This window comes from Mobula birostris, chromosome 10 (genome assembly GCF_030028105.1).
Source record: "Mobula birostris isolate sMobBir1 chromosome 10, sMobBir1.hap1, whole genome shotgun sequence".
Taxonomy (NCBI): domain Eukaryota; kingdom Metazoa; phylum Chordata; class Chondrichthyes; order Myliobatiformes; family Myliobatidae; genus Mobula; species Mobula birostris.
In genome coordinates, this window is record NC_092379.1 from 11,677,790 (window position 1) to 11,692,259 (window position 14,470).

General features: G+C 47.3%; 1 protein-coding gene across 2 annotated transcripts in view; it reads left to right on the forward strand.

The window, feature by feature from the left end:
• Window positions 1-14,470, forward strand: part of LOC140203823 (mitogen-activated protein kinase kinase kinase kinase 5-like) — a 182,807-nt gene that overhangs the window by 73,343 nt on the left and 94,994 nt on the right. For both annotated transcript variants that reach the window (XM_072269917.1, XM_072269918.1), the window contains exons 5-7: window positions 7,949-8,004; window positions 9,179-9,226; window positions 11,220-11,262. In XM_072269917.1, coding sequence (XP_072126018.1) covers window positions 7,949-8,004; window positions 9,179-9,226; window positions 11,220-11,262 — 147 coding nt within the window. The remainder of the gene's footprint in view (window positions 1-7,948; window positions 8,005-9,178; window positions 9,227-11,219; window positions 11,263-14,470) is intronic.

A 14,470-nucleotide genomic window follows, 5' to 3' on the forward strand; every position in this document is an offset into this window, starting at 1 on the left:
CCGTTTGTGAATGGTGGTGACATATCTCACTCGGGGGGATAGATGCAGCACTCTGGCCCCCCCAGTGTGTCATAAGCCAGCCTGCCTGGGGACTTCCTGACTCTTTATCCCACCTTAAGCTCCTCCAGCTTCAACCACCCTTTGTGACCCTTCCTGTCTACCAGAGGGTGTCTCCCCCCGCCCCGTCTATCATTCATGTCTTCCAATGGCTCAAGCCCCCCTGTTCCATTGCCGAATTTAACTTCCATCAGTTTATGCTGGTGCGGCCAGACATCCGTAACCCTCCGCTAATCGGCAAGACCTCTCTTGGAAAGGGTTGCTCCGATTGTGATGCAAGTACTGCAGTAACCAACGTCAGCCTCGTCAGTAGAAAACGCATCTTCCTGCCCTAACATCTTCTCAGTCGAGCTTCTTTCCCACTCTTCAGACATTCCAGCAGATTCAGGGGGTTCCTGTCACTCCGGCTACTCCTCCAAGGGCGTAACGCGACAGGTCTGAACTGGGTGTACTACACAGTTCCTGCTTTTCGCTCATCATCCTGTTTAGAAGGAACTTGCACTTCCTCAAAAGCAGCTCTGAATGCTGGGTGAATGGACTGACGAAGGATTCCGGCCCGAAACGTCGACTGATCGCTTCCATGGGTGCTGCCCGACCTGCTGGGTTCCTCCAGCGTGTTGTGACTGGGTGAACAGACAAGTGCTCTCTGTTTCTCGCATACCCCTAGGAGCCTTTTTCACAATGGCAGTGTTTGTTCCCATAAAAATGGAAGTTCCGCCCTTTTTCAGCCGGATCCGGGTAGTCCAACACCGGTGTGTCGATAGTCTCAGATACCCCAACATCTGCTTCCAAAAACTCTCCAACTTCAACAACGAGTAACCTTTGAATGGGTACTCATCAGTACTGAGCCCCCTGAGCCTCGAGGGCACTGAGTGGTGTCAATGTGTCAAATACCCATTGTAAAACGGGTGACAGTTGTAGCCGTTGTAGCCGGAGTGACAGGAACCCCCTGAATTTGCTGGAATGTCTGAAGAGTGGGAAAGAAGCTCGACTGAAAAGATGTTAGGGCATGAAGATGCATTTTCTACTGAGGAGGCTGATGTTGGTTACTGCAGTACTTGCCACACAGTTTTCTGATGACTCTGCCATAGTTGGATGCATCAGCAAGGGAGATGAGGCTGACTACAGGGCTGCGGTAGGAAACTTTGTCACATGGTGTGAGCAGAATTATCTGCAGCTTAATGTGAAAAAGACTAAGAAGCTGGTGGTAGACCTGAGGAGAGCTAAGGTACCGGTGACCCCTGTTTCCATCCAGGGGGTCAGTGTGGACATGGTGGAGGATTACAAATACCTGGGGATACGAATTGACAATAAACTGGACTGGTCAAAGAACACTGAGGCTGTCTACAAGAAAGGTCAGAGCCATCTCTATTTCCTGAGGAGACTGAGGTCCTTTAACATCTGCCGGACGATGCTGAGGATGTTCTACGAGTCTGTGGTGGCCAGTGCAATCATGTTTGCTGTTGTGTGCTGGGGCAGCAGGCTGAGGGTAGCAGACACCAGCAGAATCAACAAACCCATTCGTAAGGCCAGTGATGTTGTGGGGATGGAACTGGACTCTCTGACAGTGGTGTCTGAAGAGAGGATGCTGTCTTAAGTTGCATGTCATCTTGGACAATGTCTCCCATCCACTACACAATGTACTGGGTGGGCACAGGAGTACATTCAGCCAGAGACTCATTCCACGGAGATGCAACACAGAAAGTCATAGGAAGTCATTCCTGCCTGTGGCCATCAAACTTTACAACTCCTCCCTTGGAAGGTCAGACACCCTGAGCCAATAGGCTGGTCCTGGACTTATTTCCTGGCATAATTTACATATTACTATTTAATTATTTATGGTTTTATTACTATTCAATTATTTATGGTGCAACTGTAACAAAAACCAATTTCCCCTGGGATCAATAAAGTATGACTATGACTACTACTAGAAGGATTGATAAAGCAAAGTAGCCTGAGAACCTGTGTCAAGTACAGCTCTAGCATAAACACCTTCCATCCGTATGGATTCATCACAGCTTGGTCCCACTAAGCCTTCAGGAATTGTGTTTGGTGCTTTGTGGTATTTCCCTTGATACACCGATAGGAACATATCCTCTCCGAAACGGCAGCCCGTTCCCTTACTGGGTCCCTCTGTAGTTTTACCTCTTTTCTTCTCTGTTTGATTAAATGCTGATTTAATTATTTCACACTGGCGCTTGAAGTGTCCATCTTTTCTACAGTTCTAACAGAAAATACCGGTCACTTCTCTGATGAAGAGACCCCATTCAGCAGCCGTCCTCAGCTTAGTACGTCCCAACAGTGGGTCCAGATATCATCCGGAACGCCTCAGTTCAAAAATCTTCCACAAGATCCTGTAAAACCCCCGCCTGTTGGACATCAGGGGTCGCTTTACCCTGCTGACGGAGGCCTCCCACTCCTCCATCACGTGTTCCCCCACTCTGACTTCTCTGAGTAACTCGGCGGAAGATGGAGGAGTTCGGAGACGTGGAGCAGTCGCATCATGTGACAGCGCGCCCCTCACCACTTGCTCCATCCTCAGGCAGTTCCTCTCCGATGGCTGAGTGCCCCCGTTTGTGGCGCAAACAGGGCAGCGGGTTCTCCAGCCTGGCAAGGTAGGCAGACGTCTTCTCTCCTTCTTCCTGGAGTGTGTGCCTAAGCTTCATCCCGAGATTGGCTGCACTTCCAGCACTGCCAAAAGCATCTTCCAGAGCTTGCAGGTAATTAGCTGAGGTGGCCAATGGATTTGCTGCCTTGAGGAACCGCACTGTATCAGCCACCGGCCCCTTTACGCTCTCTACCAGTCTCCGATATTGTCTGAGCACTGCCGTTCAACCAGTAACGGAGATATCTGCTCAGCCCAAGCCTCATATGCTTCCTCTCCATGGGTTGTGGGCTTGACCCCAGAGAACATTCTCAGCCTACGATAACGTTGGATCTCCTCAGGTATACGCCTGCATTTATCAGCCAGCGATGTAACAGCTCAGAATTTAAATCAACAGCTGAAGGACTCAGCAGACCTCTCACACCTCTCACTCAGCAGTCCCGCCCCGACCAACGTCCCGTGAAGCAGCGGCCAGGAACCATAAACTCGTCGCAACATGAACTTGAGGGTCCAGTCCACAAACTGTGCCGTCCCTGGGAGCTCACACCGCGGACGACCCCACCTCTCCCCTTAAGATCACCTCCTCGAATAAGAAGGCACAGCAGCGCCTCCACCTCCTAAGGAAATTGAGGCTAATGAGGCTCCCCCCGTTTTAACTGAATGTTACAGGAGCACCATTGAGAGCGTTGCATCTCCATCTGATGTGGGAGCAGCCAGGCATCAGACCTCTTTAACTCTCTTCCACCAGGCAGGAGACTCTGATGCATAAAGACAAGAACGGTCGGGATGGGAAACGGTTTCTTCCCTTGGGCTGTTAGGCTTCTGAACTCCCTGCCGCATCGCATTCGAGGTCACCGGTTAATCTGTTCTGCACCTTTAATTTATCTTTATATTATGTAGAAATATACATAATATAAACATAGTAGGAGCTTGAAGACTCATACGCCAGATTTGGGAACAGCTTCTTTCCAACTGTGATGAGACTGCTGAACGGATCCTGACCCGGATCTGGCCGTACCCTCCAAATATCCGGACCTGCCTCCAGTTTTTTTGCACTACCTCACTTTCCATTTTTCTATTTTCTATTTATGATTTATAATTTAAATGTTTAATATTTACTCATTTTTACTGTTTTAAATATTTTTAATATTTAATATTTGTAATCCAGGGAGCAGGAAGCGCAGAATCAAGTATCACTGTTATGATTGTACGTTCTAGTACCAATTGTTTGGCGACAATAAAGTATAAAGTATACTGTTCTATATTTAATTTGTGGACTTTGTTTATCTATGTGTAATTCAGCTGTAGATTTTATCCTTACCTTCCTAAGTTATTGTGTTTTATATGTGTGTTATGTGTACTTCTAGTCTGGAGAAACATTGTCTCGTTTGACAGTGTACAGTACATGTATATAGTTAAATGACAGTAGACTTGACTTGATCAAACCTTGCCCAAGGCCCAAGACTCTGGCAGCAGTGAGCGAGAGATTTAGATTGTCCTCCTTCCCATCTCCCCGTCTGCTAATTCTGCCATCTCCCCCCACCCCCCCCATCCTTTCCAGTCCTGATGACGGGTCTCGGCCCGAAACGTCGACTGGTTATTCATCTCTGTAGATGCTGCCTGACCTGCTGAGTTCCTCCAGCATTTAGTGTGTGTGTTTGTTTGTTGTATGCATTGCGCTGTACTGCTGCTGCAAAACAACGAATCTTATAGCAAGTCAGCGATAGTAAAGGTGACTGTGATTCCCTGGGCGGCATTGTCTTGCTCCGTGTACAGAGGGTGCAGCACACTGGCTGGGATACAGTGCAGAGTCGGTTACCAGAAGTGAAATTAGTGATGCCTTTGGGGTGGATTGACTGGTATACTCTGCAGACTGCATCAGAACCACTGCCTCTTTGATCGATATCAGTGACCTGGATGTGGGTACATGAGGCTTCATCTCAAAGTCTGCTGATGAATCCAGAACTTGTGAACTCAGCAAATACCAAAGAGGATGGCAGCGGATCAGCAAGGGGAAAGGATGAGTGGTTTGAAGTTCCCGGGTGTGAGCATCTCTGTGGATCCACCCTGGGCCCAACGTGCCAATCAGCAACGAGGAAGGCAGGGCAGCGGCTATATTTAATTAGGAGCTTGAGAGGATTGGGTATGTCACCAAAGACACTCGCGAGTTTCGACAGGTGTACCGCGGACAGCATTCCGACTGGTCGCGTCACCAGCTGGTACGCAAAGATTGGGAAAAGCTGCAGAAAGTTGTCAGCCCCATCATGGGCTCTCACCTCCCCAGCATCCAGGACACTTTCAAAAGGCGGCACCTATCATTAAAGACCCCCATCACCCCCTTCTCATTGATACCATCAAGTAGGAGGCACCCACTCAACGGGACAGCCTCTTCCCCTCCGCCATCAGATTTCTGAACGGACAATGAGCCCATGAACGCTACCTCAGTATCTCTTCCCCTCCCTTTCCGCACTACTTATACAAATTAATTTCTTTTTTAAAAAATATACACTTATTGTAATTTTAGTTTTTATTATTTTGTACTGCAATGCACTGCTGCCGCAAAACAACAAATTTCACGACATCATAAGGGAGAAAGCGGTGTCTCCGTTTCTCCATAATGAGGGTGTCAAAGGTTATGGGTGAAGGCAGGAGAATGGAGTTGGGAGGGAAAATGAATCAGTCATGATCACAGTTTGAGGATAAAGGGGAAGCCTTTTAGGACCGAGATGAGGAAAAACTTCTTCACACAGAGAGTGGTGAGTCTGTGGAATTCTCTGCCACAGGAAACAGTTGAGGCCAGTTCATTGGCTATATTTAAGAGGGAGTTAGATATGGCCCTTGTGGCTAAAGGGATCAGCGGGTATGGAGGGAAGGCTGGTACAGGGTTCTGAGTTGGATGATCAGCCATGATCATACTGAATGGCAGTGCAGGCTCGAAGGGCCGAATGGCCTACTCCTGCACCTACTTTCTATGTTTTCTATGATCGAATGGTGGGGCAGACTCAATGGGCTGAATGGCCTAATTCCACTCCTATGTCTTATAGTTTTCTGATTGTACTGAAAGGTGGAACAGGCTTCAAGGCCTACTCCTCCTTCTCCTACTCGTGAGCTTCTTTCTCTATGTTGCCAAGGCTTTTGTTTAAGAGAAGAATGTGGGATCCATTGAGTTGAACTAATTAACCAAAGACACACTGGTGGATTTTATTTAGCTTATTTATTTGGAGCAGGTTTTCCCAACCTGGGGTCAAATGGTATGGGTCCATGGCATAAAAAAGGGTTAGGAACCCCTGATTTAGAGACGCATTGTGGCACTGTCCCTTCCAGACCAATGAGCAGCCAGTTTACAATGACCAATTAGCCTATTGGCCGCCACGTCTTTGGTCTGTGAGAGGACATCGGAGCTGCCGGAGGTCACGGGGGGGTGGGGAGAACAGAATCAGAGGCTAGCTAGAAGGTGATTGGTGAAGGCAAGTGGGTGGGAGGGTTAAAGGGCTGGGGAAGGAGGAATCTGATAGAGGAAGACAGGAAAAAGGGGAGGAGGAGGAGGAGGGGACCCAGGAGGGAGTGATGAGAAGAGCAGAGATGCCAGAGTGTAGAATGGGGAGGGGGAGGGGAAAAAATTACCAGAAGGAAGACCCAATATTCATGCCATCAGGTAGGAGGCTACCCAGATGGAATATAAGGTGTTGCTCCCATTTGGCTTCACCTGTCACCTTCTGGCTAGCCTCCTACCCCTCCCCCCCCACCTTTTTATTCTAGCGTTTTCCTGCTTTCCTTTCCAGTTCTGAAGGGGGGTCCTGGCCTGAAACCCCGACTGCTTATTCACATCCATAGTCGCTGCCTGGTCTGCTGAGTTCCTCCAGCGTCTTGTGGGGATTCGCATAGACGTAACTTTATTCTCCCCTTCAAAGCGTACAAAATCCTGAGAGACGAGGCCGGAATCGAGCTCCAAACCCCAGAACACCCCAGGGTGTAATGGCATCTACGCTAACCTGACTGAGAGCTTCCTCGGTATTTAGGATTGGACGCCGGGCAAGTACTCGGACAGTGTAGGGACGTTGACAAGTGAGGCCCATCTGTAACGGTGTAGCTGTGGAAATGGTCTTGTTGTGGGATGATGTGGTGAAGGATTGATGTGTAAGCGTCACAACCAGGGGTTGTTTTTAAAAAGAGATTTTTTTTCGTCAGTATGTGGATTGTACTTTCTCAGTGTCACCTCATGGGTGTAGAATTTGGGATAATTTAATTAGCACGGGATTATTGCTTCATCTGGACACCCGGGCTGTCTGATTGGTCCTGAATTCCTACGTGCTCCAGCGTGTATTTCAAGGGGGCTTGACAACCACTCTCTGTTGGGTTGTTGTGGTTCCTTCCCAGGTGAAAATCAGACGGGTTCTTCTGTGTGTCGTGAGAAATTCCAATTCGTCAAGATTCTGTCTTGCCTGTCTGAGCTCTTGTTACTCTTTCTAGTTAATTTTTTTGTAATTCATCTTTCACTTTGTTTGTACCGCTGAAGCCTCTGTGACTCCTGCACTTGAGTTCGCTAGTGATCCTTACAAGAAAGAGGTTGGTGGATAGGGGAACTGTCTGAGCAACTCCGGGGCCAGCGGAGGGAATGATCTCAGTGTGATCAGCTCCTAGAAGGGACTGCAAAACATAAAATCAGCAAATAGAAGTGTAACTAGCTTTGACCGCATGTCTGAAACTTTCATTCTTTTTGATGATAAGATCAGAAGACATACTTTAGCAGCAGAATTAAGCCATTTAGCCCATCGAGTCTGCTCTGCCATTCCATCAAGGCTGATTTACTTTCCTTCTTAACCCCATACTCCCAGCTTCTCCCCTAACCTTTGAGGCCCTGGTGTTTCCACAACTGATGGTCTCACTTTAAGGACTCTTTGTCTGATTATTTCATGCTCTTGTTATGTATTGCTATTTATTTATGTTTGCATTTGCACAGTTTGTTGTTCAGTGATCCTGTTTACAGTTACTGTTCTATAGATTTGCTAAGTATGCCTGCAGGAAAAAGAATCTCAGGGTTGTACGTGCAGACATGTATGTTCTCCGATAATAAATCTTACCTTGAACCTATCAAGAACCTATCAACCTCTGCTTTAATGACCTGGCCTCTACAGTCATTTGTGGCAATGAATTCCACAGATTCGCCACCCTCTGACTGAAGACGTTCCTCCTCATCTCTGTTCTAAAGGGATGTTCCTTGCTTCCTGAGGCTGTGCCCTCTGGTCCCCCGAATTGAAGGTTAACTTTCTCTTCTTTCTCCTGCAGTCACAGGCCCACTCTCTGAGTTACAGATCGCCTACATCAGCAGGGAAATGCTACAGGTGAGAGACATGATGGAAGCGGTTGACCTTAACATTGTAAGATGTGATGCAGATGTACATTGGGTCAGTTGTTCATAATACCCACCTGATTTTGGTTAAATCCTCCCTACGTTCTACACTACTTAAGTTGTGTTCATTAAGGTGTACAACTGTCAGTTCCTGTTCACTTCCTAATTCTCCAAACAGTGTTGTGGAAACTTTTACATCCAACTCAGAGAATAAATGGGAAATTAAGTTAACATCTCAGTCTAAAGATGCCACTTCCACCTGGACAGAGCTCCCTCTCTTCTGCCAGCCTAGAGTCATTGCATCTCAGGGGAGGGACAACATGTAGTGGTTAGCATGACTCTCGGGCATCGGGGTTCGGAGTTCTATTTCGGCGTCATCTGTACGTCCTCCCCGTGCGTTTCCTCCGGGTGCTCTGGTTTCCTCCCACTGTCCAAAGACGCACCAGCTGGGAGGTTAGTTGGTCATTGTAAATTGTCCCGTAATTAGGCTGGGATTAAATCGGGGATTGCCGGACGGTGTGGCTCAAAGGGCTGGAAGGACCAGTTCCACACTGTATCTCAATCAATCAATCAATCAATCAATAAATAGATGGACAGATTGATAGATGATTGGATAAGTAGATGGATGGATGGATTGACAGATGAATAGATGAATGGCTGGATAGAGAGATGTGTATACAGAGATGGATAGATAGATGGATATAGATAGGTAGATGGATAGATAAATACAAACATGTAGATAGATAGATAAATAGATAAACAAACAACCAAAGAAACAAGGAGTATTCTGGAAAAAATGACCATGCAACCAAGTCAGAAACTGCAAACAATATCATTTTGAATAAACCACAGACAGGTTTTACACTTCTAAGTTATAAATAGCAGTTGGCAGACAGGTCTCGGCCCTGCTGAGTTCCTCTAGCATTGTGTGTGTGTGTGTGTGTGTGTGTGTGTGTGTGTGTGTGTGTGTTGCTCTGGCTTTCTAGCATCTGCAAAATCTCCTGTGTCTATGAGTTGGCAAGCAAGGCTAACAATGACAGGTGAGAAATGATGATGTCAGAGACAAATAGTAAATTATTTTTATCTAATCAGGATGGGGATCTGCACTAAAGACTGGAAGAACTTAGAATTCAAAGGATTTTTTAAAGACTTTTTTTCACCCTTAGGGTTTGGAATATCTACACAATCGAGGGAAGATACACCGGGATATTAAGGTGAGATACCCCAGAAATATTTTTTATCCATATATATTAAACTGGCTGTGCTTTGCCAAGTCCCAAAATGCACTCAGTGACCACTTCATTAGCTGTTATTTACCTGTACACCTATTTGTCAATGTAAATGTCTAAACAGCCAATCACATGGCAGCAACGCAATGCATAAAAAGCATGCAGGCATGGCCAAGGGGTTCAGTTGTTGTTCAGACCAAACATCAGGACGGGAAGGGAATGGCTTTGACCGTGGAATGATTGTTGGTGCCAGAGGGGGTGGTTTGAGTATCTCAGAAGCTGATGATCTCCTGGGATTGTTATGCACAACAGTGTCTAGGGAAGGGGTTCCCGAACTGGATTCCCACGGACCTCTTGGTTAATGGTATAGGTCCATGTCATAAAAAAAAGGTTGGGAACCCCTGTTCTAGAAAAGCTTGCAGCAGCCTCACAGAATATAAAACTTACTTACTGCCTGTAATGCCTCTGGTGTTTAGGGTAGCAATGAAGGTATAAATTGGCATCAAGATTAGCACAAAATTGTGGGCTGAATGGCCTGTCCGGTGCTATACTGTTCTACTTTCTATGATCTGTAACATTACCAGTTACCAGCACTTGGTCATCCAGATACTTCTGAAATGTTATGAGAGTCTCAGCCTCCACCACCCCCTCAGGCAGTGCTTTGCAGACTCCAACCACCATTTTTTTAAAACTGCCTGTTATGTCGATGGTTTCGGGCAGCAATGAAGTTCCTCCATCTCTGGTGGTGTTCAGGGCTTCCTTCATCATGTCAGCAGCTTCCTCTCGGTTTTCACAACTGTCAGTCAGGCAAGTCCCGGGTGGAGACTCAGGAATACCGTCGCACTCAGATGTAGAAGGATTCTTCATTGCTGTTTCCATAACAATTTTGTTTTACCAGTCAGCCCTGAGGTGAAACCCTGAACCTGGAGGACCGGTGAACCACTCTTAGTCTGACCTCTACCCTTTGACCTGTTTGGCATGGGTGACCCTACCAAGAGCTAAAGCATAAAGCCCTGACTCCAGCCAACATCGCTCTCCAGGTCATTGAGGCAGGCAAGCCTCCAAACCCTACCACAAGTTTGTGGTCCTCTTGCAGGAAGGATCATATACATCTCAGTAAGGTCCTTCTAAACTCCAAAGATAGAAACCCAACCTGTCCAGCCTCTTTTAATAGGACAACTGACTTATCTCAGGAATTAGTCACCTTGAGCCAAAGCATAAAGCCCAGACTCCAGCCAATATAGCTCTCCAGCTCTTTGAGGCACGCAAGCCTCCAAGCCCTACGACAAGGTTATGGTCGTCTTGGAGGCCCAACCATCATCTGGGTGAAAAAATACTCAATCTGATTACTTACACAGGCACCATAAAGTGACAAACATCATTCACCAAAATCTTGCTTTAAAATACAAGCTCATAAAAGACACCATACCCTACTATAAACACAAGCCTGATCTAGTTTTTGAGTCAGTATCCCACAGGTTATATTACGACTGATCCGTTATTACAGATAGGACAATCCATAATAACCGTCCAGATATAATATGACAGGATAAATAAGCAAGAACAACTTGCTTAATAAATATAGCCATTCCAAACACACATAACATACAGATATTAATTCGTGAAAAACACCAGAAATATGCTGAATTAAAAGAGGAAATTGTAAGACTACGGAGCATGAACAGGGCATACGTTGTCCCAATAGTAATATCTACAACTGGCGTCATCCCAAAGTCATTACACAACAGCATTAAACAATTAGGCCTACACAGTAAAACTTCAGAAATCCACAATACTAAACACCACTAGAATAAACTGAACATTCCTAGCAATTGAGAAATGAGCATGTTTGGCTATCCCTGTACCTCAGGTTTTACCAACTACAGCTGATGAATAACTAATTAATTAATTAATAATGTTTGTGGGGAACGATCTGTGTTGGCTTGACTAAAGTTACCTTATAATGCTTTCTCCCCAGGGTGCAAACATTCTCATCAATGACAACGGGGATGTAAAGTTGGGTGAGTTACTTGGTCCTCAACCCTGCTTACTTCACTGACTTTGTCTCTGTGGCGCAGTTGGTCAGTGCTTCCAGCTGCTAACCGAAAGGTTGGTGGTTTGAGCCCACCCACAGAAGCTGGTGATCCGGGGTGAGGGGGGGGGGGAGTATAGAAAGGGTAAATGCAAGCAGGCCTTTTCTCCTCAGGTAGGCCGAGTCAGGAACTAGAGGTCATAAGTTTGGGGTGAAAGGTGAAATATTTAAGGGGAAACCGAGGGGGGTGGAGAGCTGCTTCACTCAGAGAGTGGTGAAAGTGTGGGAAGAGCTGCCGGCAGAAGTGGTGGGTGCAAGGTCAATTGCAGCATTTACGAGAAGTTTGGGGAGGTACATGGCTGGGAGAGGTATAAGACCATAAGATAATAGGACCAGAATTAGGCTATTTGGCCCATCCAGTCTGCTCTGCCATTTCATCATGTCCGATCGATTTCCCTCTCAGCCCCAATCTCCTGTCATCTCCCTGTGTCCTTTCACGCCCTGACCAATCAAGATTCTATCAACTTCTGCCTTAAATATACATGAAGACTTGGTCTCCACGGCTGCCTGTGGCAATGAATTCCACTGATTCACCACTCCCTGGCTGAAGAAATTCATACTCATCTTCTTCTAAATGAACGCCCCTCTATTCTGAGGCCGTGTCCTCTGGTCTTAGACTCCCCCACCGTAGGAAGCACCCTCTCCACATCCACTCTATCGAGGCCTTTGAACATGCAATAGGTTTCAATGAGATCCCTCCTCAGCCTTCTGAATTCCTGTGAGTACAGACCCAGCGCCATCAAACACTCCTCATATGATGAGCTTTTCAATCCCGGAATGGGATGGCTGTTGTCCGGGTGCAGGTTGATGGGTGGGGGTGGGACGGGTCCTTTCCCAAGACAGCAGAGAGTGTCGGCAGAATCAATTAGAGGGGAGGTTGGTTTGCCTGACGGACTGAACTTCTGTGCAGTTTCTTGCGGTCCCAGGCAGTAATTCACCTGGGCAGGCGTGTCTGTGAAATCTGGTCAGCCTGAACGCCGGGCCCAGATAGGCCCCGTGTCGGGACCCGAGGCAAGGACCGGGCCGGGCCGATTCTGCTTGCTACTTTGCGACGTTTACTCCTCTCTCCGCGGTGTTGAGGCTGTGAGACCGCTCCAGCTGCGCCAGGCTTCGTGTCTGCAAGCTGCACGGCGATTTGCTCCGCTGTGTGATGAACTGAGGCCGAAGCTGTGGGCCTACTCTGGCTACTCCGGGCTCTGGGTCTATGCACTCAATTAGGTTTGGACTGCTGTTGATAGCTTTTATTGTTTGCATGCTTTATTTCCCTCCCCCTCCCCCTCCCCTCCCCTCCTCCTTCCCCCTCCGTCCCCTCTTCCCCGTCCCCATCCCCCCTTCCCCGTCTTCCCTCCCCCTGTCCCCCTCCCCCTCCCTCTTTCCCCTCTCCTTCCTTCCCCCTCTCCCTCCTTCCCCCTCTCCCTCTTTCCCCTTCCCTCTTTCCCCCTCCTCTTTTCCCCTCTCCCTCTTTCCCCCTCCCTCTTTCCCCCTCCCTCTTTCCCCCTCCCTCTTTCCCCCCTCCCTCTTTCCCCCCTCCCTCTTTCCCCCTCCCTCTTTCCCCCCTCCCTCTTTCCCCCTCTCCCTCTTTCCCCCTCTCCCTCTTTCCTCTCCTCCCCCCCCATTGTGCATTGGTCTTTTTTTTAAAAATTGGGTTATTTCGAGTTTCTTGCTTTGTGACTGTGAGTAAGCAGACATGTCTCAAGGTTGTACACTTCATACATGCCTTGGTAATAAATGCACTTTGAACTTTAAACTTTGGGTCATCGGGGTAAGATCTCTAGGTGCAGGAGATGGCTGTCACCTGTCTGCAAGGGGTGTGTGACCAGTAACAATGCTTGCTGCCAACTTCAGGCACACAGGCCGGGGGAGTTAAATCCGAGACTGCACTCTTTCAACTGATGGTTGGTGCTTTCACAATCCACCCCCACGTCTGTTTATGACGCAAGTCTGCTGTGTCACCGTCCTCAATGCATGATTCAGGTTCGAGAGGGTTGCTGGGAATCCCCTGAATCCTCTCCAGCAAATGGGCCACCAGTTAAGGTTGCCAAATAAGGGACAAAAGTACCAGTCAAATACGGGACACTTGCGTTTACCCCGAGAAAGACTACCATGACCATAAAGCCTTGCTCGGGCACCTGTGTGCGCATGCGTGACGTGCGTATACGTGACATGCACATGCGTGGACGTGCTGATTTCTTTCTACAAATCGGTTTTGGTTTAATCTTCCCGATTCTGTTAAGTGAAACTACACTGTACATACATTATTTCTACTTTATATAGGCTGTGTATTTATCGCATCATTCCTGCTTTTACTGTATGTTAGTGTTATTTTAGGTTTTATGTGTTATTTGGTATGATTTGGTAGGTTATTATACACCAGTCATTGAAAGTGGGCATGCAGGTACAGCAGACAGTGAAAAAGGCGAATGGTATGCTGACATTCATAGCAAGAGGATTCGAGTACAGGGGCAGGGAGGTACTACTGCAGTTGTACAAGGCCTTGGTGAGACCACAGCTGGAGTATTGTGTGCAGTTTTGGTCCCCTAATCTGAGGAAAGACATCCTTGCCATAGAGGAAGTACAAAGAAGGTTCACCAGATTGATTCCTGGGAAGGCAGGACTTTCATATGATGAAAGGCTGGATCAACTAGGCTTATACTCATTGGAATTTAGAAAATTGAGGGGGGATCTTATTGAAACGTATAAAATCCTAAAGGGATTGGACAGGCTAGATGCAGGAAGATTGTTCCCGATGTTGGGGAAGTCCAGAACGAGGGGCCACAGTTTGAGGATAGAGGGGAAGCCTTTTAGGACCGAGATTAGGAAAAACTTCTTCACACAGAGAGTGGTGAATCTGTGGAATTCTCTGCCACAGGAAACAGTTGAGGCCAGTTCATTGGCTATATTTAAGAGGGAGTTAGATATGGCCCTTGTGGCTAAAGGGATCAGGGGGTATGGGGGGAAGGCTGGTGCAGGGTTCTGAGTTGGATGATCAGCCATGATCATACTGAATGGCGGTGCAGGCTCGAAGGGCCGAATGGCCTACTCCTGCACCTACTTTCTATGTTTCTATGTTATTTTTTGGGTCTGGGAATGCTCAAAAATTTTTCCCATATAAATTAATGGTAATTGCTTCTTCGCTT